Source organism: Mus caroli, unplaced genomic scaffold (genome assembly GCF_978045245.1).
Source record: "Mus caroli unplaced genomic scaffold, Mus_caroli_1 scaffold_5, whole genome shotgun sequence".
Taxonomy (NCBI): Eukaryota; Metazoa; Chordata; class Mammalia; order Rodentia; family Muridae; genus Mus; species Mus caroli.
Window position 1 is genome coordinate 7,789,294 of NW_028227260.1, and position 22,415 is coordinate 7,811,708.

The 22,415-nt window shown below is 41.3% G+C and overlaps 1 protein-coding gene across 3 annotated transcripts in view; it reads right to left on the reverse strand.

Moving 5' to 3' along the window:
* Cltrn (collectrin, amino acid transport regulator) overlaps window positions 1-21,815 on the reverse strand; it is a 29,063-nt gene extending 7,248 nt beyond the window's left edge. For 2 of the 3 annotated variants that reach the window (XM_021153753.3, XM_085837917.1), the window contains exons 1-5: window positions 21,580-21,814; window positions 21,174-21,232; window positions 16,962-17,047; window positions 5,666-5,779; window positions 3,405-3,599 (exon numbers count right to left, since the gene is read on the reverse strand). In XM_021153753.3, coding sequence (XP_021009412.1) covers window positions 3,405-3,599; window positions 5,666-5,779; window positions 16,962-17,047; window positions 21,174-21,232; window positions 21,580-21,637 — 512 coding nt within the window. In that variant the 5' untranslated portion in view covers window positions 21,638-21,814. Of the gene's footprint in view, window positions 1-3,404; window positions 3,600-5,665; window positions 5,780-16,961; window positions 17,048-21,173; window positions 21,233-21,579 lie in introns of all 3 variants that reach the window. The other variant, XM_029472953.2, reaches the window with a different exon arrangement.
* Window positions 21,816-22,415: the final 600 nt, after the last annotated feature.

Below are 22,415 nucleotides of genomic sequence, written 5' to 3' on the forward strand. Positions count from 1 at the left end.
AACAAGTTTTCAGGCCAGGCATGGTCACACATACCTGTAATCTCACTGTATGGGAGGCAAAGGCAAGATGATCAATAGTTCAAGGTCATCCTCAGCCATATAATTAATCCTAGACCACATTGGGCTACATGAGACCCTGTATCCAAAAAAAAAAAATGGAGCCATAGGCTTTCCCCCAGTTAAAACTGTACCCTCTCCTAATCTTTGAAACAATATTTTGCCAAAGAGAAAAAGCACCACAGATACTATCAAACTTAAAACCCAGAAACAATTTTGCTCTGGGAGGTTGCCATAATTGTCCTGACTATATTTGATAATTGTTGATGCTTTCCAGGTTTACACAAAACATTTGTCCATCTGTTTGCCTAGTTTGAATGTGAAATGAATTTGTAAAGGCCGAGTTGTAACAACAGCCTCGCTTCTCCTAGGCAACAGATTATGATACTATGCAGCCAATTATTATATTACTGCAGAATCTGTTTGGAAGGACATAGCTGAAAGACCTGCAAATGGCTAGATGGTAAAAGAATAGTAACAGCTAACACTTGCTGAGCACTAGCTGAATGCCAGATAGCACTTTAAGGACTCTCTTGTGCTGAGTCTTTTAACCTATCAAGTTAATTATTTCCAGTACACTTAGCTTATCAGTCAAGAAAAGTTATCTATGCACAACCAGCAAAGGTGAATTTAAGCAGAATGACTAAGACCACAAAGCCATATTCTCCTCCCAAACTCCATTTCTCTGACTCTTTGTTTGTACTCACATAGATCTAATGGGTTCCATGTGAGAGTGCAATGTAAGAGATCAATACTTCGAAATCTAAGCAGTTCATCTCCTGAATCTAGTCCTTTTTTAAAACTCCTACATTGTATTGTACTAGTAAGGAAATTGGGAATCAAGCAAATTACGTCAATTCACAAAGGTTTTAAATCATTTAGACCCACGATGTATAGACATTTCTGAATGAACAACTTTAAAGTGCTAAGTGTGGATTTCAAATATTGCAAGAGAATGTGTCTTGATATTTTAAAACCCAAAACAAATGTATATGCCGTAGCAAATAAGTCAGCATTTCATGTCACAATCACCCAGAAAAATCAAACAAGTACCACTCAATCCTAATCTTTGGGTTTAGTTTAAAGCATATACATATAGCACATTTATACCATAGTGTATACTATGTTGGAAGTATTTGAAGTATTTGAAATGGAAGTATTTGAAACTTAAAATGTTTCTGTTAGTAATCAGGGAAGCCCACAGGAAAAATACTAAATCTGAGGAGAGGCGTTTAATTTAACACATAGTTGCTCAAACATACCCCACAGGTCCAAACTGTATATCAACCCTTTCACAAGCCATGTTCCTGTAGTTTTAGAATGTATATGTCCCCATGAGTGCCACTTCTGTCTCTGTATCAGAAAGGAAGGTTTAGACAGGTGTAGACAGGTTTAGAAAAGGATTAATTGGGGTGGGGTTGGAAAGATGCCTCTGCTTTTAAAAGCACATACTGCTCTAATTGAGGACTAGAGTTGGTCCCCAGAACCACATCAGGTAGTTCACAATCACTTATAGCTCCAGCCCCAGAGGGATCCATCTCTAGCTTCTTCAGGCTTCTGCATTCATGTGTACATACCCCAACACACATGCACATAATTTACAATCACAATTTTTTAGTTGAGGCAGTTCTCATTTTCCTCTCCTTTTATCATGCTGACAAACCTTGTCTCCTCTCCTGGCTGCTACTTCAGTAACTGCCAATGATCTGAAATCCGCCTTTGAAACAATATTAATAACTTAGACATTAACTCAGCTTGTCTCACTGAGTGCAAGAAAATGAACTCAAGAAACTGGACCCTGCATGTAAGTTGGTAAACTGAATATTTGAAAACTAAAGAAATTAACACAACATGGGCAATATCAATATGTAGTTCTTTCAAGTATTCTAATTTAGTAAATCTGAGAGTCAGAGGAAAAAAACTACACTTTATAAGGAGATCCTGATTCGGGGAGATGGTTCAAAAGCCACAAGCAACAGGGCTCTTTACAGTGACAAACACATAAGGGTCCAGTATCCATTAGGAGAAGAGAAGAGAAGAGAAGAGAAGAGAAGAGAAGAGAAGAGAAGAGAAGAGAAGAGAAGAGAAGAGAAGAGAAGAGAAGAGAAGAGAAGAGAAGAGAAGAGAAGAGAAGAGAAGAGAAGAGAAGGAGTTTGGCTTACAGGCCTCAAGTCAGCAATGATAGGGAGGCCTTAAAACATTTGTGTATCTATGGACATTTGCATGTAGGTTGCTACCAAAACCTTAACTCTGCCCCTGCAAAAAGTGTGCTTTTCTCTGTATATCCTGCATACAAAATTACAGCATAGAACTTTACAAAACCTACAGTCATCTGAGAGGATAAACCTCAAGGAACTGCCTTTATCAGGTTTATCTGTGGGTATTCATGTCTGTAAGGGACTGTCTTGACTATTAATTCATGTAAGAAGACTTAACCCTCTCTGGCCAGCACAGTTCCTCAGACAGGAGGTTCTGAGCTGTATAAGAAAGCTAGCTAAGCATGAGCCTATGAATGAGCCACAGGGTGAGCCTGCAGCTAGCATTCTCCCATGGTCCTTCCCTGGGAGTTTGTGGCCTGACCCTGACTTCCCTCAGTGATGGACTTTAATCTGTAAGAGGAAATAAATGTTTTCCTCCCCTATGCTGCTTTTGGTCAGTATTCTAGCATAGCAATGGAAAGGAACCTAGAACATAAACCTTAAACTTAAGTCTGGATATGAAACAGTCATATAATATACAATGGAGGAAACCAGTGAGGTTGCTCATTGGGTAAAGGTGCTTATTATGCAAATCTGAAGGCTTGAGTTTGAGATCTTGGGTCCACATATAGGGGAGAGGAGAAAAGTGACTGCATAAAGTTGTCCTCTAACATAGAGAGAGAGAGAGAGAGAGAGAGAGAGAGAGAGAGAGAGAGAGAGAGAGAGAGAGATACACGCATAAGAATAATTAAGAGAATAGAATAAAGTACAATATAATACAGTAGAGGAAAATAGTAATGAAAGGAACCTCATTAAATAAGAGTCACTGGATTCTAAAACCATCAAAAGGGATAAAATTAAAATAGCTATATTGTAAGTCATGACTTAGGTAAGTTTTAGGCATTACCTTAAACCAGGCATAAGAAAATAGGTAAATATTCCTTAAACCATTCATTCTCAGGGCATTGGAAAGATGGCTCAGCAGTTAAGAGCACTGACTACTCTCCCAGAGGTCCTAAGTTCAATTCCCAGCACCCACATGGTGGCTCACAACCATATGTAATGGGATCTGATGTCTGAAGGCAGCAACAATGTACTCACATACATAAAGTAAATAAATCTTTAAAAAAATAATTCTGAACATCCTACCTTCTACGTTGCCGGATTCCAGATAGAACCAGTAGTGCAATTGCAACTGTAACAATGCAAAATATCACACCGAATACAATAATCCAGACGGGCACAGATGGATCCATCGGGGGAGCAAGAGTGGAAGGAATTTTTAAAAATTCCAGAGTATGGTCATCCAGAAAGAATGCATTATTGATCCGGTCCCTATTCTTTCTAAAAAACAATAATAATTGTAGAAAACAAAGACAGACAGATATAAAAACACTAGTTACCAAGTACAAACCTATCTCTCCACTGCTGTACATCAGAACCTTTGAGCTCTGCCCCTATCCCATTTTATTTCTTGATATTTGAATGAATAACAAAACTTCAAGGTGGCATACATAAAGACCAGCTGTTTCTTTAACTTAAAACAGTTTAAAAAGTGCTTCTGTGTGACTGTACACAATGACTTCTCAGGAGCCCAAAAGTCTAAAGGCATATGAAGGCAAATGGTTTTGTTTTCCTGTAGGAAGGGAAGTCTCAGTGTTGGTAAGAGTCAGGTTGGTGCTGAAGATTTATTTTGCTTTGTTTTGTTTTTGTTTGGAGACAGGGTTTCTCTGTGTAGACCTGGTTATCCTGGAACTCACTCTGTAGACCAGGCTGAGCAGAACTGAGAGATCTGCCTGCTTTGTCTGCCTTCCAAGTGCTGGGCTCAAAGGCATGTATCACCATCATCAGACTATAGATTTTGTTTGATAATTGGTGTGTTTTATACTTTGCATGCACCTGACTTTTTGACTAGCTCTAATTCAAATGTTTGGTAGGCACATTTGGCTGTTAGTATCAGGACTGAGCAATCATGGTCTAAGGCAGTGGCTCTAGAATCTGTGCAGCCCAGCATCCAGCCATCAGGTAAGATCTCCATCAGCAAATAAAACTCTCTGCTAAGGTCAGAGGATGTTGCTTAGTAGTACATCTCCACTCAGTATGCAAAAAGCTGAGCTCCATCTGCAGAATCACATACTCTCACAATTCTATGCTCTGCCATGACCATGCATAGACAGGAAAGAGGACCCCAGCGGCAAAAGGATAACTTAAATGTAATTTTAGCAAATTGTTGAATGTTTTCCTTTTTAGTCATCTAATATTTTAAAATAATTGTGTGTGTGCATGTGTGCCTCACCTTCCATCTTCTTTGAAACAGGTTCTCTTTCTTACTTGCCATGAAATAGGCCAGGCCAGCTGCCCCATGGGCTTCCCTAAGTTCTGCCTCTCGTCTTGATGTAGGAGCCCTGGGATGACTGACATGGGCCACCATGCTGGTTCTTGGCATCCAAATTCAGGCCCTTATGCTTTGTGGCAAGAGTTTTACTCACTGAACCATTTCCCCAACCCTCATAATCGAATCCTTTTAAGTATGAGAATGAAAACCTTTTCCCAAAATAATGCACATCATTGCTAAGCTAGGAGGAAAATGAAAACTTGTTCTGTACCCTCCCTTCATCTCCCTGCCTCATTAACCCTCTGCTGCTATTTTGCTCCACACCAGGAACATACCCTGTCACCTCAGGTAGACTGGAAATTCTAGTTAGGTACAGATAATATCACCTCCACTACTGAACTCCTCCCCCTAAGGATCAGACAAGATTTAGCCAAGACCTGGGTTTAATTACTTCAGTCTTCACAATAGAGCTATAACAAGCACTTTAGAACCAGTTGTTCATATCCACACCTCAGTCCATACATGTGACTACTCTACTGCAGATTTTAAAATCACCATGAAAATGGCAACAAATAGAATATTACCATAGTGCATGTATAAAAATGTCTATTGAGACCAATTATTTTGTATGATTAATATATGCTAATAAAGCTTAATTTATATTTGGGTTTGGTTCTTCACTCTTTTGTGCTAATATTTCAACAAGGGTACACAACTGACATGTGAGATCAAATAAGTTTTAAGGGAGGTTCTGTCCTATGCATAGTAGGGTGGATAGCAACATTCCTAGCTTCTGCCTGATTAGTATGGGTGGTGCCTCCTCCTCCAGTTGTGACAAGAAAAACGTGTCCAAACATTTCCAAGCATTTGTTTCCTTGAAGGCAAATTGCTACTGGATGAAAATTACTGATCTATACCAATCTCTGTTGGAAATGAAGTGAATGGAATACTTGACACATTAATCGGTGCATCACGTGTGGAGAGGAGTGAGAGCTCTTCGGTATCTATGGAAACAGATGAGCTCATCAGGAAGTTGATAGATGGATCAGTGAACAGCATACATGGGGAGGATTACCTTATGGCCAACTGTACTTCAGCTGCAGGAAGAGTATAATTTTTGGAAGGGTCTGTGACCACAAACCAGAATGACACCCTCTGGGTTACGTTGCAAAGCAGGACATGGGAAATTCTGCAGAGATGGGAGAAATGTGTTATAAGAATATCATCATAAATGGCATGAAACTATTCACTCTGATGTGATAACCATCGCACGAGGGATCTTACATATGTGTGAGAAGTCATTTCTACCATTGAAAAGAATGTCTTCACAAAAGAACTCACATGATATGCACTCACTGATAAGTGGATATTAGCCCAGAAACTTAAAATACCTAAGATATAGGATACAATTTGCAAAGCACATGAGACTCAGGAGGAATGAAGACCAGGGTGTGGACGCTTTTCCCCTTCTTAGAATTGGGAGTGGAACACCCATGGAGGGAGTTGCAGAGACGAAGTTTGGAGCTGAGATGAAAGGGTGGACCATCTAGAGACTGCCATATCCGGGGATCCATCCCATAATCAGCCTCCAAACGCTGACACCATTGCATACACTAGCAGGATTTTGCTGAAAGGACCCTGATATAGCTGTCTCTTGTGAGACTATGCTGGGGCCCGGCAAACACAGAAGTGGATGCTCACAGTCAGCTATTGGATGGATCACAGGGCCCCCAATGGAGGAGCTAGAGAAAGTACCCAAGGAGCTAAAGGGTCTGCAACCCTATGGGTGGAACAACAATATGAACTAACCAGTGCCCCCCCGGAGCTCGTGTCTCTAGCTACATATGTATCAGAGGATGGCCTAGTCGGCCATCAGTGGAAAGAGGCCCATTGCTCATGCAGACTTTATATGCCTCAGTGCAGGGGAACGCCAGGGCCGGGAAGTGGGAGTGGGGGGAGGGGGGAGGGTGTGAGGACTTTTGGGATAGCACTGGAGATGTGAATGAAGAAAGTACCTAATTAAAAAGAAAAAAGAAAAAAAGAAAAGAATGTCTTAATGCCTTTAATCCCAGTACTTGGGAAGCAGAGGCAGGTGGATCTCTTTAAGTTTGAGGCCAGCCTAGTCTGCGGAGTGAGTTCCAAGGCAGCCAGGGCTACACAGAGAAATCTTGTCTTAGGGGGTGGGGGGAATAGAAGATAAAAATTCAGTTTATGAGCTGAGCGTGGTGGCGCACGCCTTTAATCCCAGCACTCGGGAGGCAGAGGCAGGCGGGTTTCTGAGTTCGAGGCCAGCCTGGGCTACAGAGTGAGTTCCAGGACAGCCACGACTACACAGAGAAACCCTGTCTCGAAAAGCCAAAAAAAAAAAAAAAAATCAGTTTATGAATGGATTTAAGGTCTGTTCCACAGGAGGAAACACATGCCTAGTACTGCAAATATGACAAAGAACCCTTGGTGAGGAAGCTCACCCAGAACCTAGGAGTGAAGCTATTTCTATTATTTTGCTAAATAGACACAGTACCAACTGCTCTCTAAATTTACAGCCCTACACCCATGGATCATACCCATAGATTATACCCATAGATCAGTGCAGCCCTCAGACCTCACCAAGAGAAGCTTCTTTGTGCAATGGATCGCTGTTAATGCAAAAACTCACGATTGGAGAAAGTAAAGAGAATGCATGCCTGTGGAATGCTTAACCATAAGGGGATATCTGCACCACCTTCGCCCTGGGGCTCAGGGACTATAGAGGAAGAAGGGGCAGAAAGATTGTAAGAGGTAAGGGAGGTCTGGAATGAAACAGTATCTTCTGGACATAATAGGACTACTGTGCTCCTGAACCGACGATAGCTGTGTTTGTCTGCACAAAACTATACAAGATGGAGCCAATCAGACTTCTAGCACAGATTGGGAGAAGTTCACAAACCCCTACTTCTAACAGAGGAGCTATTGACACGTTGATAGCTTCTGGGAGAAAATCAATTTTCTTTAATGCTATGGCCTTTGGTTGGTTAATCACATAGCAGGGTGTCTCTACACCGTGAGTATACAGGCAACACAAAGTGGATTTGGTTATGTTTTTAACAGGACACAAAGTTGAAAAGGAGTGAGGATGTGAGAGTGGATCTGAGAGGAACTAGAGGGAGAAGCATGGGTGGGGTGGTGTTAACAGTAATCAAAATACAAGATAGAAAACTTTCAAAGAGGCCAGCTGGTGGTGGCACACACCTTAAATCCCAGCCTTTTGGGAGGCAGAGGCAGGCTAGCCTGGTCCACAGAGTGAGTTTGAGGACAGCCAGAACTGCACAGAGAAACCCTTTCTCAAAAAAGCCAAAATAAGAAGAAAAGAAAAAGAAAAGAAATTCCAGTTATTTCAAAATCATACACTTGGGGATTGTTCCTTAAAGGATCTGCCAAAAAAATTTTTTAAAAAATAAAAATAAAAAAGGTGTGATTTGGAAGTAGAGAGCATGAGTGGAGTTCATTGCTCATTATCTAGAGGCTGACAGCCTCCTGCTTTCTCAGCATGTGGCCTCTTTCTCAGCTACAGAAGCCTCAATGTTTTCTCATCAAGTCTGCAGATGGCCTGTCCATTACCTCCCAGCAAAAGCTGCTGCCCACTCTTCAATTTACTGGTCTCTCTCTCTCTCTCTCTCTCTCTCTCTCTCTCTCTCTCTCTCTCTCTCTCTCTCTCTCATTCTCTCCTTGTCTCTTCCTACACCAGCTTTGGGATCATCAAGGGGTGCTTTCCAAATGTACTTTGGAGAGTGAGGTTCGCAAGAAGAGCGAGCTGTTTTTATACTGCCTTGAGTAGTCCCCCCAAACACAAGTGCTACCTACAATCACCAGCAACTCTTCACCCCTAAATCTTAAGTCACATGCTTTTCTCCTGAAAATTAGAAACGGGACATGCTCTATTCCCTACATATGAGTTACTAATAAAAGTGAAAAGAGAAACGATGTTAGTGTTCAAAGAAATGAAAATCTTTACAGGGGTGGATGAAAGCTGAAAATTATAGGAAAGGCCACGAGGCTGGTGCTACAATGTCAATCCTGCATGCTGTTAGCAATTTCCTGAAGAAAAAAATTGCAAAATCAAGAATGTGTGTCATGAGTATCCATCCCACAAGAATGAGACACACATCCATCACCTTCATGGAAAAGACCAGAATCTTGCTTTTCTTTAAAATGAACATTCAAAACTATAATATTGAAAGCTAGCAGTCCTTCAGAATACAGAAGCTGTGTATTGCAAAGTTATGTCTTTTCTTCATTTCGGTATCACAAAAGTAGAAGCAAGTGCACCTCTGCCCAGAGCTAAGTGTCTGGGACCAGCAATAGGAAACAGCAGGGATTAGCTCCTTTGTCTTCCATGCAGCATCAGTTCCAGCTGCAGCTGCTATACCCCAAGATGGCCTGTTGCCAACAGGCTCCAATCTAGAGGGTGAGGAGCTAAGGGCAAAGGTTCAAAGTGGGCCCCTTGCCGTTCAGAGAGCAGTTGCCTAATATCAGCTAGCTCAGGTATGGCCCATGCAGATCTTAACAGTATAGGGTTGTGTGTTCCCTTTATCATCTAAGCCAGTGTTTCTCAACCTGTGGGGTATGACCTTTGTGGGGGCAGTGAATGACCCCTTCACAGGGCTCGCATATCAGATATTTACACTACAATTCATATCAGTAGCAAAATTATAGTTATTCAGTAGTAACAAAAGTAATTTTATGGTTGGGGATCACCACAACATGAGCAACTATGTTAAGGGGTTGCAGCATTATGAAGGTTGAGAACCACTGATAAGCAGTAGCAGCCCCTAATGACATTGTCTATGGTCAACTACCTGGCAGTCAGGTAAGCAGAGGGTCCCTGGCCTCTTTTGTGCTTTGCTTGTGCCCTAACACCAACCATCAGTCCCTCTAGTCCTCTGTGCTTCTCTGGCCACATCCTCTCAAGAGCTCCCATCCCCTTGCCTCCCTCCTAGATGGGCAAGTGAGGAGGCACTGGCTTGGGCACGGGAAAAGAAATGTAGGTGGGCAGAGGGTCTTTCCATGGCACTTTGCCAGAAGGCAGGGACCCTTCTCAGGCCCACCCGTGAATTCTGCAATCAGGACCTGGAATTCAAGGTCCACTTGCCTCAACTTTACCAGAGCCCTCAGAAAGCTACCCACTCTGCTCCAAGTCCAAGCTAAGGTCCCCAGAGGCTGCCCCTGCAGCTTCACCAAAGGACTGATTGTGCTTGTCTTATGAGAAGGAAACGGAACCCCAAGACCAGCCCATCTGCCTTCAAGCTGGTCACCAGAAATAGAGTGGCCGGCCATATAGAGTAGGAAGAGTTTGTCATCTTTTATTCTGAGACTGTCATTTATTTCTCTCTAGGGCTACAGCATGGTTTTCTGCAAGTGGTACTGTTGAGGCTTGGGGCCAGATTACATTGTGTGCCTTAAGGGAAGCAGCATTCTTGGGATCTCAAGCAGTAGACGACAGTAGTGACAACCAACTAGGGTCTCCAGGCACTGCAGTAATCATTGGAATAAGAAGCCAAAAAGTAATAATAAAATAAATAAATAAATAAATAAATAAATAATAAAGCACTGGTTGAGAACCACAAACCAATTCTGACCTCTACTGGCAAGAAACTGGCAAGCTTAGTCTTTCAAAATGTGTGGCTCTGTATAATAAGTAACAAAGATACAAATATGACCAGAATGAAGTAGGTACGGCATGTTTGCTCTCTCTCTCTCTCTCTCTCTCTGTGTGTGTGTGTGTGTGTGTGTGTGTGTGTGTGTGTGTGTGTGTGTGTTTTCCATTTTAGGAAGGTGAAGTCTAAGGAAACACAGGTCTACTTTTTGTAGCCTGTATTAGGTTGGGAATAATTTCTGTTATTTAGCCTCACTAATAAGCAAAATACGTAAAATGGATTTTAAATTAGAGATTTTAAACTTTTAAACTTGCTTATCATCTTAAAAGATGTATTTAACTCTTATTTATGTGTCTGAATGAGTGTATGCACTTGTGAGCAGGTACCTTCAAAGGTCGGAAGAGGGCATCCAATCACCTGGAACTAGAGTTACAGGCCACTGTGAGCTGCTGGGAAAAGGAACTTGGGTCCTCTGCAAGAACAGGAAATGCCAATAACTGCTGAACCATCTCTCCAGCCTCTTCCCCAAATTTAAATTTAAATAATACCAAGTAGTGGCAAGGTGCACAGAAATGGAATTCCAAGAAGCTATGAAAAAGCCAATGGGTCAAGTCACTCTGGAACGTTAATTATACGTATTTTCCAGAAGATGGACAGACTGTGGCTACCTAAAATTCTTACATCTGCACACACATACCTAGAGACACTGATAAGGACAGTCTTTGTAGCATTCTTCATTAAGCATCGAAACAACATAAGTGTCTATTGATAAAGGGGGAAAGGATAAAGTAACTAGGATATATGCCATCAAAGAAATATTTCTCCATTTAGTACTAGAACGAAACAACAAAGCCCAATCAAGTCAGATAATTCTGTCGTGGGGAAAAGGGTACATATTTTCTTAGCAGTGAATTTGACTTCTAAACAGCCTCCAGCTTTGACAATCAAAAATGTTTCCAGGTATTGCATCCCTGAAGGGCAAAATAATCACTTAATAGAAACTGCTGAAGTAGAACTACATATTTTTAACAAAAAGTTAGGGGCTGGGGAAATGGATCAGCAGTGAAGATACTTGCAGCTCTTGCAAACGCCTAGAGTTCAGTTCCCAGTGGCCACACCAAGCAGCTCATATCACCTATGGCTTCAGCTCCAAGGAATCTGATGCCCTTTTCTGGCCACTGAAGGCATTCACACCACACACACACACACACACACACACACACACACACACACACACTCAATAATAAATAAATAAATAAATAAATAAATAAATAAATAAATAAATATTGTTTTTAAAATATGTTGTGGTGATGGTGGTGTACATCTTTAATCCCAGTATTCAAGAGGCAGAGGCAGGCCTCTGTGAGGTGAGTTCGAGACCAGCCTGGTCTACAGAGTGGGTTCCAGGACAGCCAAGGCTACACAGAGAAACTGTGTCTTGAAAAACCAATAAAATAAAATAAAATTGAAATACATTTAGCACAACTAAATACAAATCCTATATTTTCAAATTTTATATATGGATGGGTCTAATGAAAGCATGTGAGTTTATTTTAGCAGCCATTCTGAACAATGATTGATTGATTGATTAATTGATTTTCTTTTGCTTTGCAATCATGTATGTATACGTGTACTGAAGAGCCAGGCTGCCTCCACCTTAAGCTTAAAAGCCATTTATAGTGAAGACAAACTAGGTTCACTCCTGTTTATGATTAAACCTCTGTTTCTGAAGGATTAGGCTGTGCCCCACCTGAAACCTTGACTACAAAAGGTTCTGCCTGCCTGTTCCAGGAATGACGATCACTCCTCTGTTTCATAAAGTTGTTGGTAACCATCTTGCAGCCCTGCCTTTGTTTCAAATGGTTAGATGACCACCTATAACTACCTTGTTCTGCTTACGTTGAGACCATGTCTTTGTTTCAGGAAGGGCTAACTTGTTATCCTTATGTTCTGCTCCTGTAACCCTGCCTATTTTGCCTGCCAAATCCGCCATTTGGAAATTTCCTACCTCCCAGCTATAAAATAAAAGTCCTGTCTTCCTTACATCCAATGCTGACCTCTCCAACTTTGCCTGACAGGGAGACAGCCCATGTACATGAATAAAAAAAAATCTTGCTTTAGTTGATTTGGTCATGATGAATTTGGTCTGTGGTCTCTCTCCTCCCATCCTTTGGATTAACAGTACCATGCACATGCTGGTGCCTATGGAGGTGAGAAGAAGGCATTGGGTTCCCTGGAACTGGAGTCATGGATAGTTGTGAACCACCCTGTGGATGCTGGGAACTGAACCTGGGTCCTCTGCAAATGCAATAAGTGCTTTTAGCTGTGTTTTTAACCACTGAGTCATCTCTTCAGCCCATGACCAATGATGTTTATCAAAAACTTTGTTAACATCTACAAGAATGACTTCTTTCAGCATTTCACTAGGAGAAGCCACAAATGTTCCCTCTGCCTCCTTAAATGTGTGAAACACTGACCCGGACGTACTTCTCTAGCTATTTCTCATCAATGAGGCCAAACAAAGCCAAGGGTGGTAAGAATTAGGCTCTTTTTTCTGAAAATCAGGACTAAAACTGAGCTGGCCAGCAAGCACGAGATGGGTAATCCCCTTACCTTTCCATGGGCACAAGAACACATTGTTCATTTTAGGTCACAAGACTTATCCTTGAATAATTAAGTAGAGCAAGAAATCCATTACGTGCTCTATGCTACTTTAAAAGAGAAAGCATCACCCGCAATAGACTTCTACCTATCTTGCTAAACTTGATCAATTATCTTAAAAGCCAACATTTGTATAATACGTAGTTAAATGTCTGCTTGCCTGAAAACTAGACGAAACTTCTAACTAGCTGATAGTTTCCTTGAAAACAACTTAGAACACTTTGGGATTCCTGCTGCAGTAAATCCAGCTGAAGTCATTTGGAACCTGTGCCCCAAGCAAGGTCCAAACACCTAACCTCAATAAACCAACTAAAAGAGTCGAATTAAAAGTAGAACGCAGAAAAGGAGATTTATTTAATGTGGCCACATTGGAAGAGAGACTATAGGATCCAGAGAAGCCCCAAAGTCCATCTTGAAGGCCCTAAAGTGACATCAAAGTTTAAATAGAAGGCCAAGGATATGCACATCTAACAGCTTCTGTCAAGGTGTGGTCCTGCCCATTATTGGCCCCCCACCCCCACCCCGTGTCTGGGATTCAGTGTCATCCTGTAAGGTGGTCTGAATCTCTTTCCAGAAGACAGGTTCCTCTTGGCTGGTACCTGCCTTTTCCTTCTCCCAGCATAAGATTTATGGGGAAATTCTCATTCCTTGGGGGTCATTGGTTTTTGATAACAAAATGAGAGGCATGGGTATGTTCAAATATCTTTACATCTGTCTGGCCTGTTCAAGTACACAGCAGGCTTTCAGAACAGGGTATTTGCTTCTGGGGCTACCACTACAGCAATATACTTCCTTAGGCTGACCCCACAGTCCAACTGAAGGGAAATGTGTTCCTCACGCCGTGGTCACCTTTGGCCTTCACAGAAACAAACTTCACTGATCTAGTTTTATACTTTGGTAGATTTAAGATAAGCAACAAAACTTCCATATATCCTGGGTGTCCATTGAAAATTGAATCACCTTTCAAAACACACACACACACACACACACACAAGCAAAACTAGATCTGATATGCACAGACCACCACAATGTCCCAAGTTCTGAAGGAAAACATTCCAAAGGTGAATTCCTCAAATTCCGAAATGTTACACAGCTCATCACTTTTGCCCAAGCACAGAAACATTTGGTTGATCAAAACCATGAGCCAGGGGAAATGTGGGCACGCGAGTAAAGTCACATTGCCAAGGACACAGCAACATAGAGAAAGCATTTGCTGACAAGGAAAGCTAGTGCACAAAAGATACGCTTAGTGCTAACCCCAAGACATAAGTGCTTTCTTTCCTTTTGAAGTTTTGTAATGCAATCACCTTGTTTTTATTTAGATTGATTCTCTTCTAATTACATGTATTGTATGTGTCTGTGTGATTATTGTTTTATGCATGCAGGTATCCCCACAGAGGCCAGAAGAGGACATCAGATCCTCTAGAGCTGGAGTTCCAGGAACTGGAACTGAATTCATGTATTCTGCAAGAACACTGTACATCACTGCTAAGCCCTCTACCCTTCTCCCTTATTTTTACTTTTAAAAATTATGCTAGGGGGTATGGAAGGGAAGTAATAATGGATGGATATGATCAAAATATATTGCACAAATGTGTGAAATTTTCAAAGAATAAATTTTAAATGTCATTAAATATTTTCTTTTTAGAATTTCATAAAGCATGGGGAGAATTTAGGGCACACTTTTTTCTTGTTTTTCTATATACTTTCTTAAAAATTGTCATTATATAATACATTATTCATTATTATTATTATACATGTATACAAATATATGTGTGGAAATTGGGGAGATAGCTTACTTGTTAAAATGCTTGCCACATGACCATGAAGACCTGAGTTTCAAGTAACTGTCACTAAGTGAACAAATGAGGCAGAGAGACAAGTGGATGCTGGCCAGTCAGTCTGGCCAATCCTTGAGCCCCAGGCTCAGTGAGAAAGCCCCTGTTAGAAAAATAAAAAATAAAGTGGAGAACAAGAGAGGAAGACACCCAAAATCAAACTCTGGATTTCACACACATACACACACAGGCATGCATGTGCACGTCCATTCACATATAGTATACAGATATACACACAAAATTACTTTAAAAATTAAAGTAAAAAATAAAAGGGGAAAGATCCACTTTTAATACGCATGGGTGTATACAAATATACATTTTATGTGTTTCACTTCCTCAAAATCTACTCTTCTATATACATATACATACACACACACACACGCACACGCACATGCACATGCACATACACACACTGAAATAATGTTTCACTACGTAGTAGGCCTAGTTGACCTAGAACTCACTTTGTAGACCAGGCTAGCCTCAGACACTCAGCCCCCACCTCTGGAAAACTGGCATTAAAAGGTATGTACCATCACACCCAGATTCCTTTTCCTTTTTTTATTTTTTATGCTCACACCAGATATTGGGAATCTGAGGGAAATCAACTGATAGTTATCCTCTTCTCTGGGCTCTGAATTATTGCAAAAGTCACTCTTTAGTAAAGCACTTAGGAGTGCTTGGAGACTATTTCATCCCCAGGCAAATTTTTCCTCCTAATCATAAAAAATCCTAAAATTAAACCAGAAGAGGGTGATACATGCCTGTCATTCCCAGTACTCAGGATGCTGAGACAGAAGGATCAGGATTTCAAGACCATCTTTAGCTACATAATGAATTGAAGGCCAGCTTGGACCACATGAGACTGTCTTAAGCCACCACCACCACCAATCCTGAAATGAACTAAGTTCAACCATAACTGTCTTTGGTAGAGCTGAATTGAGATAGGTATCCTGTGTTTGGGTAATACATAGCAGGCTGTACAATATGGAAACTTCCAATCTAAGTGCTCCTTAACTGTACAGAGCAAATACAGCCTGCTCGTACTTGGAAGTTCTACTAGGAAGCAGCACCAGGAGAGCCTGGTGGGAGCAGACAGGGCAAGCTTGTTCGCAGATGCTTTATCTAGCCCACCAGTCATTTCACCTCCCACTGGAGGCACAGGAGAGGGAGTAGAGAGCCACCAGGAGTGCTAACCTAATCACAAATAGAAAAGGACAGAATCTCTACAAATGCAGGAGAGTAGGGAACAAATATAAAACTGTTAAAATGGCCCAGGCATGGTAGCAAGCACCTTTAACTGCAGAGAGACAGGGCAGGCAGATAGATCTCTGTGAGTTCCACACCAGCCTGGTCTACATAGCTCCAGGACAGCCAAGGCTACATCATGAGACCCTGTCTCAACAAAAAAACAAAACAAACAAACAAAAAAATACCCACCATCACAACAAAAACTATTTTTTAAAAGTTTGTACTAAGTGATTTTAAGAAAATGAACAAGATATATATCAATGTGGGGCCCATATTTTGGTTACTTTGTAGAGGAGAATAGATTTCTTTGATATTACCTAGCTCTCTGCAAGAAAAATTACAACGGAAACATGGAAAGCTTAGGACATAAAAGATGTAAATATAATTTTGATCATGGCCATTGATAGTCATATTACCCACTGAACAAAGGGAATATGATAGAAATTGTAAGCTGAGCTCTACTGTGAATGTTTAAGTGTTCCATAAAAATGCAGGTTCCAGGCTGGTCATGGCATCTCATACCTGCTACCCCAGCACTTGAATGGCTAAGTCAGAAGGATCATCACAAGTTCCAAACCAGCCTGGGTTCCACAGCAAGTTCCAGGACACGCAAGTTTACATAGGAAGTTACTAAGCAAAGCAAGGGCTGGAAATATGGTTCAGTGGGTAGAGACAGTTGCTGCCAAACCTGAGGGCCTGAATTTCATCCCCTGAACCCACATCATAGAAGGAAAGAATTAACCTCCCGAGAGATGTCCTGACTTCCACTTGCATGTCATGATGTGTGTGTGTGTGTGTGTCTGTGTGTGTATGCACATATGTAAACATACACACACACACACACAAATAACTAAATAAATAATAATAAAAATTAAAAAGAAAACTGCTGGTCCCTTAAATCAGGGGAGGGTACTAGATCATATTCAACATAGGAAATTGAAATAATGTATTATCTCAAACAGGCACTTGAGATTTCATGCTGTCAGCTTACTCTGTTGCCTCTCTGTTGGGGACTTTTCTCATGGAGAATGCCACCATTGCTCTGAAGAGGTATTCTTGATCCGTGTCCCAGACATACTGAAAGAAAAGGGAAAGTCGGGGTGAATGATCCTGATAGGAAAGAGTCCATTTGATGGTATGTTCCATCACCCTCCTTTGCCTCCTCTTTCTCGCCCACCTCCATATGTTTCTCACACAGCAGGGATCATGACGACTCACTCACACCTCATTCTAGCACCTCATGAGAGTATTGTTAAGAACCAGGGTCATACTGAGATAGAAACACATATTTTAGCATAACTGTTCTTTCTTTCTTAGAGTGCTGAAAAATAAATGATCCTAAACAACAGCAGAAAATTTATCCCCTGGTTACCTTCTCTATACATGAAGGGTATATATGTATGTATATATATATATATATATATATATATATATATATATATATATTCTTTCCTAAGTAGCTTCAGGGTCCAAGCTTACAATAAATAACCTTAACACCCAGGAGGGTGGGGTAAGAGAGTTGAGGCAAGCTCAAGGCTGGGCCAGCCTGGTATATATAAAGAGTTCCAGGCCAGCCAGAACTGCATATTGAGAGCTTGTCTAATAAAAACCTATACATATAGGACTAGGTAGACAGCTCAGCAGTTAAGAGCACATACTGTTATTACAGAGGACCTGAGTTCAGTTCCCAGCATCCATATCAGCTGGCTCATAATCACCTGTAACTCCAACACTAGAGTATCTGACACCCTCTCCTGATCTCTATGGACACACACAAAACTAAATCTTAATTTTAAAAATAAGTATACATATGTATTACATGTATATGTAATTTTATATACAATATTACAAATGAGTATACACTTATACACATCCCTCTGTGTGTGTGTGTGTGCACACAGGGAAGCCTTGTTGTGATGTGGAGACAGGGAAGGAGCTTGCTCAAATATAAATGAGAATGCAGTGTAGTAAACAAAAATGACAATGTCAACCAGAACTTGCCAGAGCATGGCTTTAAGTTGCATTTGGGATCTTGGAAAGGATACCTTAGTTCCTTTTACAAGATGAGCAGAGCTCTCCCAGCAGGAGTGTGACTTAGGCCACAGAGTAAAGCTCCTGAGATCTGGAAAACACTAACTAGTGTTGCTTTGTGTTGGGAATTGAGCAGAGAGAACTAACTTGACTTGAGGGCAAGACTAAAAGTCCGTGTGTCTAGCAGTCATGTCACATTTCTACTATGGCTTTCAAAGTATTTCTGAGTAGTTTCTAGGAAAAATGTATAGTAATAAAAAATGTACACAACTGAAGAATGATAAGGAAAGTGTTACTCAGAGATACAGTCCTGGCGTAATACCCACAGACCAAAATAGCACGGAAGAGACATAGACAAGAAGGCTCATAGTACTTTATGTACCTGTTGTCCGGGTATCTAGCATACAGACAGTATAAGTATGGACAACTGAATGTATTGTTAGAGAACACTTGTGACTTCATGGACCACACAGGGCAGATCAATTGCATGTATTTATCTGTCATCTCGTATTCTTTGCTTCCTCATTTGAATAACACTTCTACCAAGTCCTCGAGTCTCCCAGGTCATTTTACTTTCTGCTTACATCGAAGAACACTGAAACCTCACATTTTAGTTGAATAGTCAAAAGTAACAAGAGAGTCACAAAAATGGGACTTGTTTAATTTTAAATTCATGATGCGTGACCCTCAAATTCCCTGCTCGCCTCTTAGCATTCTCCATAAGTTCTTTGTCTCAAGACAATTGTCTGTCCCAAGATGGCTTCAAACTTCCGACACTTCCCCACCCCATCATAATACGTTTTCTTCCACCTCAGCTCTCAGTGGATGCTTTTGGTTTTATACTCACTCCAACATCCAAAGCAGAAGACTGAACCCAAGGACTTTCCCTTGCTAGGCAAGCTCTCCACCAGTGAGCTTAATCCCTAACCCCTGAGTTTGTAATTTAGAGATAAAAGTCTCAATTTAGCGATTTAACCTCCCTTGACCTCCTAAGGCAAAGAAACAAACCTTCCACCACTGACATACTTCCTAACCACTTCCTCTCCTCAAGTGCCAGACATTTCTCTCCTGATAAAGGCTAATCCCCACAAGTGTGCTGGGAATGCCTCTGCTCCTCCCTTCCCAGACTTGAAACAGCATCAGTTTCTTCTGTGTACTCAAGTCCAGTTGGAGTCTGTCCGCTGACTTTTACTCATGCTCAACTTGTTTCCACTAAACCAACAGTAAAAACCTGTGGTTTTGCTCCATCTTCCGACTGCTAGCTCTCTCCAACCTTTCAGAGCCAGACCTCCCTCTCCCTCCCCCTCACAGGGCCTTATGTATCACAGGCTAACTGGTAATGAAGAAGGACGGTAAACTTCTGATCCTTCCGCCTCCATCTCCTAACTGCTAGCAGGCCTGGCTTATGGGATGTTAGAAATGGAACTCAGGGCCTCACACATGCTAGGCAAGTATTCTCCCAGCTGAAGTACAGCCCAAGTCTCCTGAGTCAGCAGCCTGCAGACCAATCCAAAGTATTGATAGGAGTGACCTATACTTCTGCATGGTCACCCCCAACTTACCCTGCTTATTTTATCCCCCTCTCCAATATCTGACTTTTTCCTTCCCAAAACAGCTCCTGCTGAACTCCTCAGCTTCCATATTGCTTCACAGAATGAGTTTGGCCTCTCACCAGCATTTGATGTTTTAAACAGTTCCTTGGTCTTGAAACAACCTCCCTCCCACCCACTGCCAGCATGAAACACATTTCCCATGCAGTCCCCCTTTTTCAAGGTCCTCAATGTCATGTTCTTCCTCACAGCTTCTGTTCCAGACATCCTGGTCTTCTTTCCATCCTTCAGGTTCACTAAGCTCCTTGTGATTATTGTTATGTTCACATGTGACAGCCCTCTGCCATCCTTCCCTCCTTCTCTGTTCTGTGTCTCTTCGTGGTTACATTAGACATTGCAGAAGTGCCTGGGACAGAGGCTCCTGCTGAGGCCAGAGACCTGTATACTTCTCCTTCCTGTAATGCTTCTTAAGACTGCACATTGCATTTGCTTTACTCACTATTTAACAGACAGCTGACTCTCTCACTATTATAAGTTCCGCAGGGAACAGACAAGCCCAGTGTTAGCTGCCATCACATCCCTAACATGCAGCCAAATCTAAAGATCCTGTGATAAGAGATCTTATACACTGGCTGGGAGCAGGGTCTCTGCAGTCAAACTCTCTGGGTCTGACTCTCCTGCCATTTACTGACTTGAGATCTTCAAAGAATCACGTATGAGTCTGGGCCTGTGTTTTTTCACTCATCCTGTCAGAATGGATATACCTGTACTCAAAGGGGAAGGGCTCAGAAGCTGATAGGAGTTTAGTGTTTAGAAGAGCCTCCACTAAGAAGTAATAAATAAATAATGATTTGATAAAGGTTTATTTTATATGCTATTATAACAACTATTACTTATCAGACAAATAATGAAAACTCTTGCAGCTGATTGGTTAGCAAGGAGAATACTTTCAAATCCCTTTAGCAATCTGGGTTTTGTTTGTTTGTTTGTTTGTAGTATGAGACATTAATATCACCTACTAGTCTTTTTTTTTTTTTTAATGCAGAGCATACCAGGACACTGACACTAAAGTTAGACAATAGCATCTCCTTAATTCAGTGATCTTTCCTACTCTTCACCCTCCATAGACTCTGAGGATTTTAAACTTCTATTATTTCAAGCACAATCTCCCCGTACTGTCACCTTCATAAATGGGAAGAATTGAAGCTTCACATAGAACTGGACAATTTTGTACTATGAAATAAATTGGTAGCACCAGTCTTTCTTTCTGATAACTAGAAAACAGACTGATAACATTTACATGCCCATGATAGTGAAGGGCAGACTTAACCTAGACAAACACATCTACATCAGACCAGACAGCCCCCTTTGCTCTATGTTGCTGGACTGAGTCTTTCAAGCTTTCAAAGCTGTTTTCCATAACACAATTTCCCCATGGATTTTCAATCACTCAGTACTGATTGTGTACTTTAAGAAAACTCATTCTATCAGTGACTCCCGTGTTACTGTAATCTAGCTTTGGCAAAAGATCAGACTTGAAGACTCAGAAGCCATCTATTTGAAAAAAGCCCAGAGCTATTAGAAAACAAAACTTGAAATGAGCCAGCAGGTGTTCTACTTACTGCTTTATCTCCAAGAGCTGCTCGGATGCTAAGTCTTACTTTAAAGGCGTTTTCTGCATCTGCCAGAGGGGGGGGGAGAAAGGCGGGAAACAAAGAGCAGTAAATTAGGATAAACTGTGAGAAAACGGAGCCTGATAAATCCTAATGTTTAACACAGCCCAGATGAACATAACAAAGGACTACAATTGATCTGGACTAGTGCCCCTGCAACTTAAAAAAAAAAAAAAAAGCCTATGAAACCACCCCTATTTTCCCTTCCAATTCCTAAGAGTCACTGGTTCAACTTTCAAGCCACATGTCCAAAGACTTAGGAAAAAAAAATCATTCTTTTTTTTTTCTCCACTCTACGACTTTTCAAGCATTCAGGAATCTGTTAATTTACTTTTTAAGCTTCAAGGCTACGTACCTGGATGGCAGAGTTCAGCGTGAATAGTAGTCACCAGGAAAAAAAGTGCCCACAACATTCTTTCAGAGCCGCAAACAGAAGACAAACTGAGGGGAAAATAATCCACTCTCTACTTAAAGCTGCTTTAACCATTCTGTGACCCGGATTAGGGTATCGGAGAAATCAGCGAGCCACCATCTAAAAGGTTTAATAATTAACGCCCATCAGTTGGGTTAATACGTCCATAGAAGCAAACCATCCCCTGTCAGTTATTTACGAAAATCTATTTGAGAAACAGGTTAGTGGGTTCTTCCTCAAACTCTACCTCCTAAGAATGTTTCCTGAGCTGACATAATCAGAAGCCTCCCACCTGCCTCCTGTAGTTGTTTGGTTAAGCTCAACGTGCAGAGCATGGAGTTTTCTTTGGCATAATCTTTGTGCCCTTTCAGGCTAACCAATCTGATTCAAAGACAGGCTATCATACTTAGGAAACAAATATAACTCCTTTTTCACCTCTGGAGAGTAAAGGGAACAACACTTCCTAGACTGTTTGTTGGTAAACAATTCCCAACTAGAGGATGGCTAGGTTAAACTCTAAGATTTGGCTACTGTCTAAAACTCAACATTAATGATATAAAGCCTCACGCTGGAGATGATGATCATTGGGCGATGATGATGATGATAGTGGTGGTGATGGTGATACCTCCCCTGAACAGTGCTCTGTCCTGGTGCCACTAGGTAGAAATGAATGCTAACCCTTTAAAAGGGGTTAGAACTGCTAAGAACCTGTTATTTAGTTAAGTTGCTACATGGGGCTAGTGACAACATTGTTCAGCGCAACTATTTAACAATGACTA